This window comes from Piliocolobus tephrosceles, chromosome 7 (assembly GCF_002776525.5).
Source record: "Piliocolobus tephrosceles isolate RC106 chromosome 7, ASM277652v3, whole genome shotgun sequence".
Classification (NCBI taxonomy): Eukaryota; Metazoa; Chordata; class Mammalia; order Primates; family Cercopithecidae; genus Piliocolobus; species Piliocolobus tephrosceles.
The window spans coordinates 82,725,329-82,743,726 of record NC_045440.1 but is presented as its reverse complement, the minus strand read 5'-3'; the positions used below and the strand labels follow the sequence as shown (position 1 = coordinate 82,743,726).

Genomic DNA, 18,398 nt, shown 5'->3' with positions numbered 1-18,398 from the left:
ATATTTTCTTTAGTTTGTCTTATAGTAGACTTTTAACAACTGATTCTGTTTCTTTAATGTCTGTAGTGTATTCAGATTATTTGGGGGCGGGAGTTTCAGTTTTGAGAATTTGTATTTTTCTAGAAATTGACCATTTTGTTTAGATTTTAAAATACATTTTTTTCTTTTTTTTTTTTTTCTTTTTTGAGATGGAGTCTTGCTCTGTCGCCAGGCTGGAGTGCAGTGGCGCCATCTCTGCTCACTGCAAGCTCTGCCTCCCGGGTTCACACCATTCTCCTGCCTCAGTCTCCCAAGTAGCTGGGACTACAGGCGCCCGCCACCATGCCTGGCTAGTTTTATTGTATTTTTTAGTAGAGACGGGGTTTCACCATGTTAGCCAGGATGGTCTTGATCGCCTGACCTCGTGATCCGCCCACCTCAGCCTCCCAAAGTGCTGGGATTACAGGCATAAGCCACCGCGAGACTGTTGTTCTTAGTAGTATCACATGACTTTTTAAAATCTCTTAACCTGTCTTTAGTTATATATCCACTTTCAATCTCACTATTGTTTCCACTGGTCTTTTTTCCTTGGGTTGGGTGTATTTTAATAGTCTTCTCAAAGAACCATTTTTTGCCTTGTTGATTCTCTTGATTAAATTATTTTCCTGTCTCTTAATTCCTTTCTTATACTTGGTTTTAGTATGTTCTTTGACTTCTTGAATTGGATGCTTTCTCAGTTGTTTCTAGTATTATACAGTTCTTTTATATAACAGTCAAATTGCATCTCACAAGTCTTAATATTTTCATTATCATTCATATCTTATATTGTTCCTTATAATATCTTGTTTGCTCCATAAATTTAGAATTCTCTTTAATTTTTCAAGCACTTTTTTTCATACATTATTGACTGTTTTTTAGTCTATTTGCATTTTTTTCAGAGATTATGTTCTCTCTGACACCAGTTCTTGGTTATTGTTGACAGTGTTCTGCAGTCTTTGGGATCTGCATATATGTGATAAATTTTCTAAATTTTCCATGTGTGCTTCAAAAGAATATGTATTTCTTTCTTAATTGTTAGACTCTGAGTCCATCAGATATATGTTCATCAGATCAAACTTACTAATTTGTATTGTTAGATTTTTTTAATCTTAACTCTTTTTTTGTTTAATCCATTAATTGCCAAGAGTTATGTCAAATTTACCCCTTATGGTGTGGATGTGTTCAATTTCTTGTAATTATGCATTTAAAATATTCCTGGTGAATTATTACTCTTATTATTAGATAGAGATTCTTTGTGCCTAATAATGTTTATCATCTTGAACTGCATTCTGTCAGATATTAAGAAAACTACAACTTTTGGTAGGGGAGAAAAGACTAACATTTGTCTGTTGCCTGATAAGTATGTTTCTACTTTTGTATTTTAAATATGTCTGTTTTAAGCATCATAGTTTTTTTAATACAATCTGAAAAATCTGTTAAGTTTTGAGTTTATTTTATATATGGTAATTACCAATATATTTGTATTTATTTTTATTATTTTGTGCTTTTTATTCTGCTTTATAAGATGCTTTTTTCCTTCTTTCTTTCCTTTCATGTTATTTAATGAGTTTTTCTCTTTGTTCTCTGCTCTTGGTTTTTAAGTTCTGTAGTCATTGTCTTTTATTTAATGGTCATATGTTCTCATATTTTGGAAACAGATTGTTTACAGCCCTCCTCAAAGTTGGCCATCATTATCATTTCACACAGTGTTTCTTTTGATTTACCTGAGTGTTTGTCACTTTCATTCCTCACCATTCCTACTTTCATCTTTCTCTTTCCTTTGGGGTTCAGTTAACTACTTCTTAAAGTATGTAATTTAATAGTTCTTTCAGTGAATGTGTATTGGTAATGTTTAGATCTTTGATGTTCAAATGTCTTTTAATTTTGTTCTCATTCCTGAAGTGCGATTTAACTGAGTGTAGAATTCTACCTTGATAGTTATTTTTCTCAGTGCTTTAAAGTGTTTTCCACTGCCTTTGACATAGACTGTTTTATGACATCTATTCTCAGTCCCCTACTGTCCTACAATTTTATCGTTAACTGGTTTGTCTTCCTGGTGTTTTAGAGATCTTCTATTTGATTTTGGTATTTGCAATTTCAGTATCCTATATTTATGTATGTGTTTGTTTTTATTTGTCTTCCTTGGGATACATTATTTTTCCCAAAATCCGTACGAGGCTTTTTAGATTAGATTCTTCAGGAGAGACTTTACCTCGCCCACCTAGAGACCAGATTGAAACAATCTTTCTTGATGTATTCCTGTGTTGTTGAGTGACTTTTATTAATGGCTTTGCTCTTTAGGTTCTTTGCTTTATTCCTGAATCTATCATTTTTTGTCACTCACTTCACAAAATGTACCTGACTCCTCATTTCTTGCACCATCCTGGTACTGCATCACAAGTGTCAATATTACCAAAATGCTGTTACAGTAGTATGTCTACTGAGCTAATACAGATGGAATCAACCACAATTGTTTTTTTTTTAAGTGTAATCATGTATGACTAGGTAAAAGTAGATTAAGGAGAATAAAAACTAAAGCAGTAGTTGCTGATTATTTTTTATCCTAGTTCTACACTAAAGGGATATCACATACTCACTTCAGGCACACTAGCTTACTACTATAAGTCTTAAGAAAAAGAACTTGTAGTTATGTCCCCCTGCTGGATGTGGCTAAGAAAGTTAACATACCAGTGACCTAAAAAGATGAGGGTAGAGAACAAATCATTTGGAGTTTCATACTTTATTTTGATTATCTATGTTCTTTGACTCTTCAATAATGCCCTTGAGAAAGATACTGCATTTGTAATTAATTTTATTCTTTTTCTGCATGTGTTTAGTTTTGTTTGTTGTTTTTTTTTAAGGCATTCTGTGAAACTTTAGAAGAGACTAACTACCGCTTACAGAAAGAACTACTTGAAAAACAAAAGGAGATGGAATCACTAAAGAAACTGCTCAGTGAGAAGCAACTTCATATAGACACTTTAGAGAACAGAATCAGGTGTGTTGTGATACTTGCACTTCTACTCTAACTAATTCAACCCTTAATACTCTGGGCTAAATGCCCTTTATATTTTAATATGATTTAGGAATTTTCTGATTCTGAAAGTTGTAGGCTTTTGGCATACTTCATTGGGAAAAGTATGCTTTATTTAGCATAATTTTGCTAAATAAATTTTGAACATTGAAGGATGGGAAACATCAGTAAAATAAGCCACTAACTGTTCAACAAGATAAACATTATTCATTTTAATCATTGTTAAATCATTATTAAATAAATAATCACCATTAAATGGAATACCATTATTTTATTTAAGTGATATTTTAGTTTCTAGGCATTTATGCTAACTTTTCAACATATGAAACCTCTAGTTTGCCATCTCATCAGCATATCTTGAATTGATGCTAAAGTCATTTTAAATTAATCACAGCTACTAATTTCTCTGTTGACTTCCAGAGTAAGCTGTTTATTAGTTATGTGACTACATTAAGCCTTAACAGCTGAAGACTGCTATAGCTACATGTATTCACAACATTAAACATATGCCTGTTTTGTTCATAGAAAATAACTTGTTGCTATAACATACTTTTAGAACATTGTCTGTAGAACCTGAAGAATCACTGGATGTGTCAGAAACAGAAGGTGAACAGATCCTAAAGGTGAAGTCCTCTGCACTTGAGGTTGATCAGGATGTCCTGGATGAAGAATCTAGGTACATAATATTTCATTTATAATAACTTAATTCCTTGAATAATTGGAGGAAAGTGATTCTGATACTCTATAGAGTATTTTTTTATGAACTCAGTGTACTGTATCATGAATCTACTAAGCAAGCAGAGAATGATTGGAGATATTTTAGGCTCTTTCTAAAAAAGTATCTTTGACATCAGGCTGTAAGTTTTCTCATTACTTACTGTAGAGCTGTGTCTGCATTAACTGGCCTCTGACTCAGATAATTAATTATTTTTTAAAATATTGACAGATTACCTTAATCTCCCTCAATATCACCCTTTTTCCATTCAAAAAATAGGATACTATAATAGCAAACTATCCTTCCTACCTAATAGGAATGATGAAAAGGTAATGTATTTAAAAGCACATAGAGTTTTTATTGCATACAAATCCAAGATAATTGTTAATAGTTTAGTGGTAATGGTCGACTGTAATTCTGAGAACAATTTTATGTAGATAAAGGTAATTACCAAGTAGATTTTTATTGGTAAATGGTAGTTCAGAGAGCTGAAAGAGTTTAAAACCTATCTCCAAGGGTCTTACCTGGCAATGACAACTTAAAAATATTAAATTTCTGATTGAATGTTTAAATACTCTTTTACATTAAATACTTTTACACTAAGTATGTAAATATTCTTTCTATAAGGTAGAAGATTTTTAAAGGTAATAGTGAAATGAAATAATAGCATGCATCCAATCCTGTCATTGACACGTTGCTTTTTTTTTTTTTTTTTTGCAGAGCTGATAATAAACCATGCTTAAGTGTTAGTGAACCTGAAAATGCTGTATCAGATATAGAAGTAGCAGAAGTGGCATGTGATACTGAAGAAGACTAATATATCACAAGCGGTTCCCTCCATTTAGACTATTCAGCAAATTTAGAAGAGTGGCAAATACTATTTTAAAAGAAAAAAAGAACTGCAAAACATATAGAAAAGAGCAAGAATGCACATGTATGAAGTTTACATAAAGAATTTTTTTAAGTTATTGAGATAGGAAATATATTCACTGCTGCTTTTAATTGTATTTTATCGAATTATATTTAATACACTAAAAAAAAAAATCTTGTTGGAATTCTGTTATCAAGGCCCACATTCTTAAATACTGTGCATAAATTATTATGGTGTTTTGCCTATATATTGCTCCAAACTACTGTGTATATATGTATGTGTGTTAAATCACCAATTATATTAATCAAATGGAAATTAATTGCATGTTACTATCTGGGTGATATATTCTTCTTTATATCTCTGACATGACATATTTTCATTAATGGTTTAAATCGGTGACCATCATAGTAAAGATAAAATTTAGTTGAGTTTTTAATGTTTACATGTTTACCATCTCTAAATAAAATTTGCTTATTTGAAATGTTAATGCTCTTTAGAAAAAAAAAATGACTTTCTAGTACCAAAGGAAAACTACTTGAAAGAGCTGTAATCGTATAGCTAACATGATAAGAAAGCCTTGATTTTAAAAGCTGATTCATTAATGTCAAAATACTTTAATAAGTGTCATGGTTATTAATATGTTGCATTTGTTTAGTTTCCACATAATCTTTGTCTCTACCTAGATTTAGTGAGTTTGCCTTTTTCAGAATACTACCTCCTTTTGTTAAGGCATATTCTTTTGAAAATATAGATTCTATATAAATAGGGGCTTATACAAAAAAAAAAAGAAGCCATATATACTGCAAAGTTCCTAACTGGCTTGACTCCTGACATTGCATTTTTATTTCTATTTATGTGAAGATGTTATTATACTGTATTATGACTGATTTTCTTTTTAATATATTTAGCCAAGTGATGCACTTTATGATCATTAAACTCTTTTGTGCCAAGTTTAATTGGTGGATTTCTTTGGTAAGTAGAGTTAGGAGAAAGAATTATGTAGTGCCTTTACTATTTCACTTTCTACAAAAGTCTCCTAGGGTCTATGAGTCAGCTTTATGAAAAAATGTTTGTTTATTTCAGCTTTGTGTACAGTCATTGAAAGTGCCTTGTTTCATTTTTATAGTGTGAAGTTATTTATTTTCCGTTTTCACTGTTTTGCATATTGCTGTTAATATGCATTGTAATCATGCTGGCATTTTGCATTCCCAGTCAGTATGCTTTCTAAAAACTGAGGGAAATTTACTGGAGAAGTAGAATAACAACCTCCATTTTTTTCTTTACTATCTAAAAGTTTATCAGTATCTTGATGTATATATTAAGGTGTGGCTGTTTAAAATTCTACTGACATATATCAACACATCCAATGGCTGTTAACCTTTGGAGTAAAAAGGAGATAACTTTTTACCAAATAACTAAAAATGTTTAGACTTTATCAAAGTGCACAGGTATGCTCTCAGAATATTTTTCACAATGTATATTAGAAATATGTTTGCTATCCTTAGAGACAGAAATGAATATAACAAGTTGATCTGCTTATTTATTAAAATTACTATTCTAGACTTGCAAAAGGCTTAAAAAGAACAATCATTTAATCAGTACAATTCTGAATCTTATATAACAGATCTTTGCCAAATTCTAGATATTATAGTGTTGCCTGTCTGTTCTAAAGTGAACCACCCACTTTTTCAATCTGGGTTTTTGGAAGATTGTATTTAAAGTTCTGCAAGGATGAAGAAAAAAATCTGTTAATTAGGTAAACCACTATTATTTATATTTATAATTTACTTTTTTTTACTTTTGTAATGTATTTTACTCCCAGTATTATGTTCATTTAATAAATTATTTTTTCACTACAACAGTAGCAGTGTTGTTCATATGTTGAATACCGTTTTCCCCCTCCATTTTCTATATTCTCCCTATCTTTTACAATTATTGTAAATTGAATTATATTTAAGTGGTGAATTTCACAGATGTGGAATGAGTCTGATTTTCTTTTTAGGTTTACACTTTATGTTGCTGATCATTTTTTGAAAGTCTTTGTGAATAGGTGCAATGCACTTTAACATAACCTGTATTAATAATTTTAAAAATTGAATGCAACTGAAACATAACATTTTTGTGGACAATCTTTTAACTTAACCTTTTAAAAATAAGTTTACATATAGTTAGTACAACCATAAGACAGCATTTTAAAATGTATCTACTACACTGAGATCAGCCATTTACAGCACATTTATTTAGAAAACCATGCTTAGATAAATTATGTAGTCTAGTTCAGTCTGTGATATTAAAAGGGAACAGTGGCTTTAGATATAAAAAATAATTTGGTTTTGAAATGGATTTTATTACTTATAGAAACATATGAGTTTGGGGATTATGATAAGACAAGTTTGTATTCCCAACTAGCAGAGAGAGGAACCTAAATTTTATCCTCTAGGAAATCTTCAGAGAGCTACATATGTGATCCACATTTTGGCTCTTCACAGAATTACTGTTACTGCATTACACTTTGTTTCTATGCTGTTGGCTCCTAATAACAAACACAGTCATCGAAACATATTTTCAAGACATGTGTTTTTAAGGCTAATGGCTACTATTAAATATATCACATAGTGTGCCTTTTATGAAGACCCATAGGAGAAAGTTCTCTTGGGTCTTGATCTCAGCAAAATATGTGTTTCTCCTAAAGAGTTGATTTTCAGTGGAGGTAGTGTGGGGTTTTTTTTCTTTGTTGTTTTTCGGGTTTTTTTTTTTTTTTTTTTTTTTGGTCTTTTTTTGAGACGAAGTCACTCTGTCGCCCAGGCTGTAGTGCAGTGGCACAATCTTGGCTCACTGCAGCCTCCACCTCCCAGGTTCAAACAATTCTCCTGTCTCAGCCTCCCGTGTCACTGGGACTACAGGTGCACATCACCATGTCCAACTAATTTTTGTATTTTTAGTAGAGACAGGGTTTCACCATATTGGTCAGGCTAGTCTGAAATTCCTGACCTCAGGTGATCCACCTGCCTCGACCTCCCAAAGTGCTGGGATTACAGGTGTGAGCCACTGCAACCAGCCTAATTTGTTTTTCTCTCTTTTTTCTATTAGTGGTTTTTTATTTTATTTTTATTATACTTTAAGTTCTGGAATACACATGCAGAACGTGCAGGTTTGTTACATAGGTATACACGTGCTATGGTGGTTTGCTGCACCCCTCAATCCATCATCTACATTAGGTATTTCTCCTAATGCTATCACCCCCTAGCCTCCCACCCCTCGACAGACCTCAGTGTGTGATGTTCCCCTCCATGTGTCCATGTGTTCTCATTGTTCAACTCCCACTTATGAGTGAGAACATGCAGTGTTTCGTTTTCTGTTCCTGTGTTTGCTGAGAATTAGTTTCCAGCTTCATGTCCCTGCAAAGAACATAAACTCACCCTTTTTTTATGGCTGCATAGTATCCCATGGTGTATATGTGCCACATTTTCTTTATCCAGTCTATCACTGATGGGCATTTGGGATTTGTTTTCACCTTAAAGAGTCTTTTGGTTGCTCTCTGTCTTTTGGGCAGCTCTCTTTGTTGCTCCTCTTTCTCTTTTGGGCAGTTCTAGGCCAAATTGTAGTTCAGTTGTATGGTTATGCTTTTCTGTTGTAATCATGACTTTATTTTTTATCTTCTTCCATTTTTTTCCCTATTTTAGTTCTATTAGAACATACATATTTTGGGGGCCAGGTGCGGTGGCTCATGCCTGTAATTCCAACACTTTGGGAGGCCGAGCTGGGTGAAATTGCTTGAGCTCAGGAGACCAGCCTGGGTAGCATGCATGGAGAAACTCCATCCCTACAAAAAACTAGTCAGATATGGTGGCCTATGCCTGTAGTCCCAGCTCCTGAGGTGGAAGAATCACCTGAGCACCAGAGTTGAGGCTGCAGTGAGCTGTGACTGCACCATTGCCCTCCAGCCCGGGCATCAGAGCAAAATACTATTAAAAAAAACAAAAAACAAAAAACTGCCTTGAAAGATCACTGAATAATATGGAATGCACTTAGAAATGCTAGCTAATGGTAAGCTATAGGTGGATTTTTGACTAGAGCACAGCCTGAAGTCACGATCATGGTTTTCAGCCTCAAATTAGAACAGACCTCACTTGTCACTTTCTTAGGTATATAATTAGAGAAAATTAGATCAGTGTCATCTCAACATAAAATAACAAGCAATGCAACCAATGTATACTCAATAATGTTTTATTATAGTAGACATGGTGAGAGGAATTATAGACCTTAAATAATGTTTGCAGCCTAGCTATTTGTAATCAAAGGCATTAGCAGTAGTCAAATAGTGATTCAGGTGTGAAATGTAAAGCCCTGCATTTGGGTTATTAAGCCTATGACTCTGGAGGACTCTAGAATTAGCTGATCTGCTAATCCATGCTTCTATAACAGTTCCTTTGAATAGCAGACTGTTTACTGGCTAACACTACAGATACTTATATTCCTCTTCTGCTTTGCCACCTCTTAGATAGGAATGAGAAAAACTAAATACTTGTTTTTGCAGCTGCACTTGCAGTTAGCTTTGAGCCTGTCACAGTTACGACCAATGAGATAAATGGAAGTCTGCTGGTAGCTTCTGGGAAGTCTGTTCCCATAAGGCAAGCATGCTGCTGATACAGCCTTTCCCCCTTCCTCTCATTTTGATCTCAGATGATGTTCAGAGCTCCTATGGCAACCATCTGCAAACATGAGTGTGACAAGTCTGAGGGAACGGTAAGAGAATCACAAAGATTCTGGCCACTTGCCAAGCAGCTGGAAGTTGTAGGTTTTTTGTTAATTGTACCAAGATAAAGACTATCTTAAAATTGTGTTTTTGATTAAAGCTTCAGAAAAAAAGGTTTTCAAAAAAGAGTCTGTTTTGTCTATGACAAATGTCTATGACATTTTGTTAGCAAAGACAATAGGAGAAAAAAAATGGTTTTCTTGAAAGCTAAAGAGGAGAGAATATCTATCAGACATTCAAAGTCCCTTACTTCTGAGGTTCCTTTTGATAAACAAAATATGTATGAAACAGAAAGCAGTCTATTGTATTTTCTGTGTGTGTGTGTATGTATGTGTGTGTGTGTATTAGTCTGCTCAGATGGCTATAACAAAATGCCACGTTCTGGGTGGATTATACAACAGAAATCTATTTTCTCATAGTTCTAAAGATTGGGAAGTCCAAGATCAAGGTGATGGCAAGGTAGGTTTCATTCTGAACTATCTTCTCCTAGCTTGTAGGCTGCCACCATTTTACTGAGCATTCAAATAATCTATTCTTTGTGTGAGTGAAGCTTTGAACAAACATTTTTGCGTTTCTTATAATTAGATGGTTCGTATCAGATCAGGGACCCACCCTTATTACTTCATTTAACCTTAATTATTTATCTCCTTAGTGGCCCTATCTACAACACAGCCACACTGGGGGTTAGTGCTTTAACATAAAATTGGGGAGGAGACATAAACAGTCCGTAGCAGTAGAGTATGCATATAGCATCATTAAATGTTTACAAAGATGTTTCTCAGTTCCGAAGATTAGTTTATTCTTTTATTTGTTCATTCAACAAACATGTTTTGGCACAACTTAATAAAAATTATTAAGAAACACATGATCCCTTCAAGGAGTTCAGATATAGCTCTTTCTACAGGAAAATCTGTGTGAAACAAGAAACATCTATCTGGGAAAATATTTTACATTTTGTTAGCGAAGGAGAAAAGTTGTTTCTCTTGAAAGCCAAAGGAGAGCAAAATATCTTTTAGACTAATTAAAGGTGCCTTAACTTCTGAGAGTCTTTCCAGCAAACCACATTATGACTGTGCATGACTATGCATCACTGTGGTTAATGTGGTACAGATATTCGTGGCAAATTCATAGAGGTAAGCTTGGTAAACTATAGAGATGTGAGGGCCAAAAAGGAGGACAAAGAGTGTCAAAAAGCAGAATTCTAGCACATTTTAGTTGCTTTCTTAAAATATAGAAGACCACACCCTGCAGAAAGTTTGGCTCCAGTCTACTCAAGTAGTATTGTTCATATACTATTAATAAAGTTATTTAAAATTTTTAAAATACAGCTGATATGCACAAATTTGGAAACAAAACTAATTCTTGGTAATCATCCATCTCTCTTGGGGGGAATAGGAATACCTAGGTGTCCTAAAAAGGATGCTACTAGTCACAAGCATTCAGGGTGCCATGAGTGTGAGAGCACATTTTATAGAGAAAGGGAGAACTGTGGCAGGCCTATTATGTGTGTATTTCAGGGTTGGAGATAGTGGGGATTACTTCCCTTATACCTTAAATCTATCCATTTCTTTTCATCTCCACTGTCACAAAACTATCTCAAATGAACCATTACAATAATCTTTTCCTTTTTCTTTTTTCTTTTTCTTTTTTTTTTTTTTTTTTTTTTTTTTCTTTTTTTGAGACAGAGTCTGGCTCTGTCGCCAGGCTGGAGTGCTGTGGCATGATCTCGGCTCACTGCAACCTCCGACTCCCTGGTTCAGGCTCTTCTGCTGTCTCAGTCTTCGAGTAGCTGGGACTACAGGCACGCACCACCATGCTCAGTTAATTTTTGTATTTTTAGAAGAGAAGGGGTTTCACCATATGTGGAATCTGAAAAAAAAAAAAGGAGTTGCTATCCTAGAAGCAGAGACTGAGGAGGAGAGGAAGCAAGGGAAGACAGAAAACTGTTCGTCAACTGGGAGAAAGTTACAATTAGATAGAAGCAATATGTTGTGGAGTTTTATTGTAAGTGGGGTGACAATAGTTAACAATAGTTAAGAGTAAGTCAATGTATATTATAAAATAACTATAATAGAGGCTTTTGAATGTTCTCACCACAAAGACATGATAAATGTATGAGGTAATAATGAATATGCTAAATACTCTGTTTTGATTATTATATAACATTTATGTACCAAAACATCAAATTTTACTCCATGAATATGTATAATTGCAATGTATCAATAAAGAAATAAAGCATACTTTAAAAAGGAAATTTAAAGAATGAAAAAAACTGATCTCACTAGCAAATAAATATAATTGCAACTACAAGAAGACACTACATTGGCAAGAATGTGTTGTGAAAACAGTGTTCTCGCTAGAGTATGTGGAAATGAACTCTGTGCATTGCTGATGGGAGTGCAAATTTCTTTAAGTATATTTCTGGAGCTGATTTAGCAATATGTAGCAAAGCCATTAAAAACATTCATAGCCTTAACATAGCAATTACATTTCTGTGAACTTAAACTAATGACATATATGTGATGTGTAAAGATTTAATTCAAAGGATGTGCATTACATTAATCACAAATACTTCAACTAAAAAGTTGTAAGTATTTAGAGGATTTGTTAAATACTGCATGGCATATAAAATTGCAAATTCTTTTGTACCCAATAAAATGAAGACTGACATATAGCCAACAGATGAAAAAAAACTCAATATTGCTGATCATTAGAGAAATGCAAATTAAAACCACAATGAGATATCATCTCAACCAGTCAGAATGGCTATAATTAAAAAGTCAAAAAACAACAGATGATGGCAAAATTGCAGAGTAAAGGGAATGCTTATACACTGCTGTTGGGAGTGTAAATTGGTTCAGCCACTGTGGAAAGTAGTGTGAAGATTCCTCAAAGAAAAAACAAAAATACCATTCAATCCAGCAATCCCATTACTGGGTGTATACCCAAAGGAATACAAATCATTCTGCCATAAAGACATACCATGTGTATGTTCGCTGCAGCACTATTTACAATAGCAAAGACATAGAATCAACGTAAATATTCATCGATGGCAGATTGGATAAATAAAGTGTGGTCCATTTACACCATGGAATACTATGCAGCCATAAAAAAGAATAAGATCATATTCTTTGCAGGAACACAGATGGAACTGGAGGCCATTATCCTTAGCAAGCTAACACAGGAACAGAAAACCAAATACTGCATGTTCTCAGTTTTAACTGGGAGCTAAAAAATGAAAACACATGGACCCAAAGAGAAAAACAACAGACACTGGGTCCTACTTGTGGATGGAGGGTGAGCAGAGGGAGGACTAGAAAAAATAACGATGGGTACTAGGCTTAGTACCTGGATGACAAAATAATCTGTACAACAAACCTCCATGACACAAGTTTACTTATACATGAAACCTGCACATGTACCCCCGAACCTAAAATAAAAGTTTAAAAAATAAAAAAGGAGGATTAAAGATATTCACAATACACTACTTCTGTGGTTTCAATGTGTCCCCAAAGAAGCAGGCATTGGACATTTAATCCTCACTGCAATGGTGTCAGGAGGTGGGGCCTAATGGGAGGTGTTTAGGTCAAGAGGGCTTCACCCTCATTGATAGATTAATGCTGATTACAAAAGGACTTGAGGTTGAATTTAATTCCTTGCTCTCTCTTGCCATGTGATGTCTTTTGCCCTGTTGTGATGCAGCAAGAAGGTTCTCACTAGATGCCAGTGCCATGCTCTTGGGCTTCCCAGCCTCTAGTACCCAGTACCATAAGCCAAATAAATTTCTTTCCATTATAAGTTACCCAGTCTGTGGTATTCTGTTGTAGCAACAGAAAACAGACTAAGACAACCACTAAATTAAAGAAGCAAGTTACAAAACTATACTTTCAGTTTTACAAGTAAAAAGATATACATGTATATATTTGTATACAGAAAGAATAAATATAATAATACCTGTGGTTATCTCCACTTGATGAAATTATGAAGTTTTATTTTCTTCTTTTCATAAGTCTGTATTTTCTCAATTTCTACAATATGCATGTTCGTAATTTGTAAATATTACTTTTAAACTAATAAAAACTAATATGTATATTGCCCCACCATCTGCTGACTTATGGCAAATTCCTCAACATGTCTTTTTCCTATAAAAGGAAGATAATGCCATCCAAGCTATAGCATTGCTTTGGCCGAAATAAAGTGTGAGTATGCTAAACCCAGCCTGTCTCATGGTAGGCACTCATGAATGGGTAGAATCTGACATTCAGCCTGTCCTGACTACCATTATCTTTGGCCATTGTCCATCTATATGCCTAAACTACATGGCATAAATATTTCATTAAACTGATATTGGTGAACAGACCTAATGTGATTCATTAACTAACCATTTTATTTCAGTTGTTCACCTTAATCTTAAATTTTGAAGGCTTAAACAGGGTCTACCAGGTTACAAATGACTTTTGTTCTGACTTCATTTCCAAGTTACACATTAGTAAATAGTGCTTTCTCAAACTAAACTTAAAATACCTTTTTAATCTATGAAATACTGGAAATCTATGTAATATTTTCAATAGGACACAATGGCTTTGAACTAGCAATTAAACAAGAATAATGAAATAACAGTTACAGATATTTATCTAGATGCATGGGGCTTGGAGAAAGCAGTTTAATTCGAACTAAAAGGTAAGTGGAGACTTTTGTGAAGAATTTAATGGGGGATTTCAGAGTAATCTATGTCAAACAGGAAGAGCTTTCACAGTAGGGCAGAGTTGTCCACCTCAACTTAATAGTTCAACAAACAAGGCAAAAGATTTAGGCCTTGAGGATACAAGTAAGCAAAGAGATAGCTTCCCAAATCCTTCCTGGTTCCTCATGGAAGCTGACTGCAAGTTTGGTGGCTCCCACAGTGCACAGAAGCAACGCAACCACTGCGTCCTTCCCTGCCTTTTGTGTAATGAGCCTGGGGTGAAGTATATCAACCCTAAAGGGCGATCTAGTGCCTTGTAAGGGCTTCTTTTATATCATAGTCTGCTGCACAGGGGCTTATAAAAACATTGCACAGGGTTTTGATTTTTTTTTTTTTTTTTTTTTTTGCATAAGTCTATCAATCTTTAGCTTTAATTTTATGCTTGTTCATCAAAATGAGGACTGTGCTTTTACTTAAAATGGAATAAAAATATTCCTGTGGTGGCTGAAGAGGAGTTAGAAGACAGAGGAAGAAGTGAGAGTTTGCCTCCCATTGATTAATAAAAGTATGCATGGTAAAATAAGACAAAAGTTACAATATCACGTGTACTCAAGCAGCTGAGAGAAAAGAAAGATTACCAGGAGAATATGGCAGATAAAACTGAGCCAGACAAAAGCAAGAGAGCACTCATTCAGTCTGGAAGGTTTATAATCTGGTATATGCCAGCCCTCTATCCTTCAACTTGGTGTGTCAGGGATTTATTTAGTAGGATCTTAGAGAAATTGCTTTTGTAGTATAACAACTTTATGTTCTAAATAAGACATTTATTGTATGTACTAAAAAATATAAATAAAATAAAAGACAGTTGCTTTTTCTTTTTCAGCTAGATGATAATTACTCATTAAGGGTTGATGTTGCTTACATGGATATATTTACAGTATCTTATTCAACACCTTTTAAAAAAATCTTTTGAGGCCGGGCTTGGTGGCTCACGCCTGTAATCCCAGCACTTTGGGAGGCCGAGGAGGGCAGATCACTTGAGGTTAGGAGTTCGAGACCAGTCTGGCCAACATGATGAAATTCTGTCTCTACTAAAAATACAAAAATATATATATATTTATATATTAGTCGGGCATGGTGGCACAGGCCTGTAGTCCCAACTACTCGAGAGGCTGAGGCAGGAGAATCACTTGAACCCGGGAGGCGGAAGTTGCAGTGAGCCAAGATTGCTCCACTGCACTCCAGCCTGGGTGACAGAGCAAGATTTTGTCTCAAAAAAAAAAAAAAAAAGAAAGAAAAATCTGTTGAGTTTTCTTTACTTTTTTAAGCATTTTATGTCTGTAAACTGTTTTCTGATTTTCCCCAGTTCTTAACAGCCCACAACCTTCCAAGCTCACCTGCCTCTTAGTCTAGTTCTAGTTCGGAGTATACTTTAAAATTCCACAGACTTCAAGTTTTCTAACAGGTGGGGCAAATTCCTTTGCATTTCTGAGCCTCCGTCCTCATTTAAAGGGAGGCAATGCTAGTGCCCACCAGTCTGGTTTATTGAAAGAAGAACAGGTAAAGAGAATGTAAAGTATTCAACAGAGCACTTGGCATCTGCTGTGGCTCAGGAAACAGCACTGTAGCCACAGGTCAGTGTGGACGTTGTGCATGTGCTAAGTGAGGCAGTGTGTGTTTTCCATGCCCACATAAAAATGTTTGGCAGTCAGAGATTTATGCCTCATCCAGTGCCTGCTAAGCTGCTATGAAAAGATAACAATTCAGTCACAGTCTGAAAACAAGAAAAAGCTACCTGCAATGCTGAATTATCCACAGTCCTACAGTAGCTTGTAGACCTACTTGGTGATGATGGGCTCTGTGTTTGAATAGATAACTTCACAGAAATACATTTTCATTGCACCCATGTTGACAATACATTGGAGCTCATCTTTTCAATCTCATCTCCTGTCATGCTTTTTCTGATTCACTGGCCATACTAGTCTTTTTCAGTTCAATGAGTGTTCCAAACATTTTCCCACCTCAAAACCCTCAAACACAACAGTTGCTGTACGTTTTCTTTCTGTAGAAGAAAAAAGTCAAAACTTAGCTAGGGAAATCTCAACTTCCTGGTTCTGAAGGCTTGCCAGTAAATCTTGTTTTATTAAGCGATGCTTAAAAATTGTTTTATTTAACTGAAAATTAAAATGAAACTTCCTACGTAAATGCATCAAACAAGTAAGAATGGTATTTAAGGACATAAAGAAATAATAAAATTAAGGAAGTTGATCTATTGAAGGTCAGGTAACAAATTCCCTCAAGCTTTTTCTTGGAAACATTTTTCTTTTGGCTCAGTCTCACCTTTCAAACATATCAGAAAAATAATATTGATTTTGTGTGTTGTCAAGGCATAAAAAGCTGATATGGAAAGCACTTTCTAAATTTATTTTCAAGATACAAAATGGTCACTGTGACTAAACATATGGTGTGCCTTTCTGCATTAGTTGGTTCCTCACCCAATTACATCAGGAGATTTAAACTTTAAAATGTTTAAAAGTAAATATTATTTGAGTATACTTAATTCCACTTTTTTGGTCACTAGCTTCTGTTGAAGTGGAAAGGTACACTCCAAGAAAGTTAATTGAATTTAAAGATATTGAAATAAGAATTCCCTTCAATTCAATCAATATACCTGTACATGTTGAGATTACTGTTCATGTGCATGGAGTTTCTAGAAAAATGATGGCAACAAAAACACAATGTCTGCTGACCTTGGGTTCTCTCTACAAAGACCTCAGAAACATTTTAGGCATTGCTTTCAATTACTCAACACTCTATAATATGTATACAATCAGGCATTCAATCAGCAAACATTACTGACCATCTACTGCATGGTAGGGCATGGGTTTGACATTTGCTATGATGAACAAGGCCCTTTGTTAATCTGCTACTTTTCCAGTCTCCTCTGCCAACCAATCCTCACCCAGAGCCCCAGCTCGGGACATGCTGTATCCCAGTGGTGCATGCTCTGTTCACTCCATAATAACCAGGAAGTTAGCCCTGTAGCACCCATAACCTCCTCCTGTGGTGGATCACTTACCACCTCGGGCTGAACTCATTTATCTTGAGTCCATTAACACTGAAGGCTGACTCTTGAGTAACCCTTCACTGCTTATTACATCGCAGTGCTGGCATGTACACCACAGAGGCTCAATAGATATTTGTTACACAAGCAGATTGTGACCAGTATCCAATATTTCAAAATAGGGTATATGGAAGTCTTAGATCCCAGTCAATTAATACTTTATAATCTGCTCTCAAGTAACATGGATCTAGGGGCTCTCATAACTAGAGATGCTTTAGAAAGTAGATGTCAATACTGACCCTCAGGGCAAAAATTCCTTTCATAGCAAACCTGCCATTTCCACAGAAGTAACTGTGATTTGGAAAGTTCTCCTGAAGTGGCTGTAGGGTGACAGTTTGCCGACACCATCTACCTTGCCAGATTCAAACCCTAGAACGTTCATGCCTGAGGAGCCTGCCAAGTCTTCTGCTCCAAACCTCTCATTTTACAGATGAAATCACAAACCAGCAAGGTGACATGAACACAGTGAGTGGAAAACAAAGCTCTCTGGCTCCCAGCCTAATGATACTTTATTTCGTATAAATGCCTCCTGTATTTGGTTATATCTGTGAACATTTCATGGATGATGGATCAGGGCAGTTATCTGTGAATTATACTCCCACCACAGCCGGTGGAAGGCGAGTTCTCAGTCTTGTCCCTGATTCCAGGTTCCAGTTCTACCTCTTGGGCCTGGGATGATGAAGGAGATTGGTGAGTCACATTTTAATACCATCAACCAAGGGTCAACAACTTCCACCCAGCCTGAGGTAGCTGCAGGCATCATACCCACCTCCCTACAGTGAAACTACTGCCCATTCCAATGCCATTCATGCACACACTGGCCCAAAAGCTTTTGAATGAAGAGGCATCCTGATCTCACTAAAACAAATGCTACCTCATTAGGTGCTATGACTATACCACAGACCCTGAGCCAGGATGGAATAAGGCCAGGAGTTAGAGGGTGAGTCAGCAGAATAAAATGGCTACTTGGGAAACTCCACCAGACATAGGAAAAAGGTGGGACAAGACAATATCCAGCACCCTCCCTTGACATCGCAGCCACTCTTAAAAAGGTCTCTCTCTTCACAACTCCCCACTTCTGTCCCCAGACTCAACATTCACTTCCAGGACAGGTTCCTGAAGAAGGATTGAGGCACCTGCTCTTCAGGTTTAGCAGCAGAGAGTGAGTCAGTGCTCTTCACCCTCTCTGTGCCAGG

The 18,398-nt window shown here is 35.5% G+C and overlaps 1 protein-coding gene across 2 annotated transcripts in view; it reads left to right on the top strand.

Annotated features, from left to right (window-relative positions):
• SNX16 (sorting nexin 16) overlaps window positions 1-6,499 on the top strand; it is a 42,797-nt gene extending 36,298 nt beyond the window's left edge. For both annotated transcript variants that reach the window (XM_023227815.1, XM_023227814.2), the window contains 3 exons: window positions 2,880-3,016; window positions 3,609-3,728; window positions 4,488-6,499. In XM_023227815.1, the coding sequence (XP_023083583.1) occupies window positions 2,880-3,016; window positions 3,609-3,728; window positions 4,488-4,584 (354 nt within the window). In that variant the 3' untranslated portion in view covers window positions 4,585-6,499. The remainder of the gene's footprint in view (window positions 1-2,879; window positions 3,017-3,608; window positions 3,729-4,487) is intronic.
• The last annotated feature ends 11,899 nt before the right edge of the window (window positions 6,500-18,398 follow it).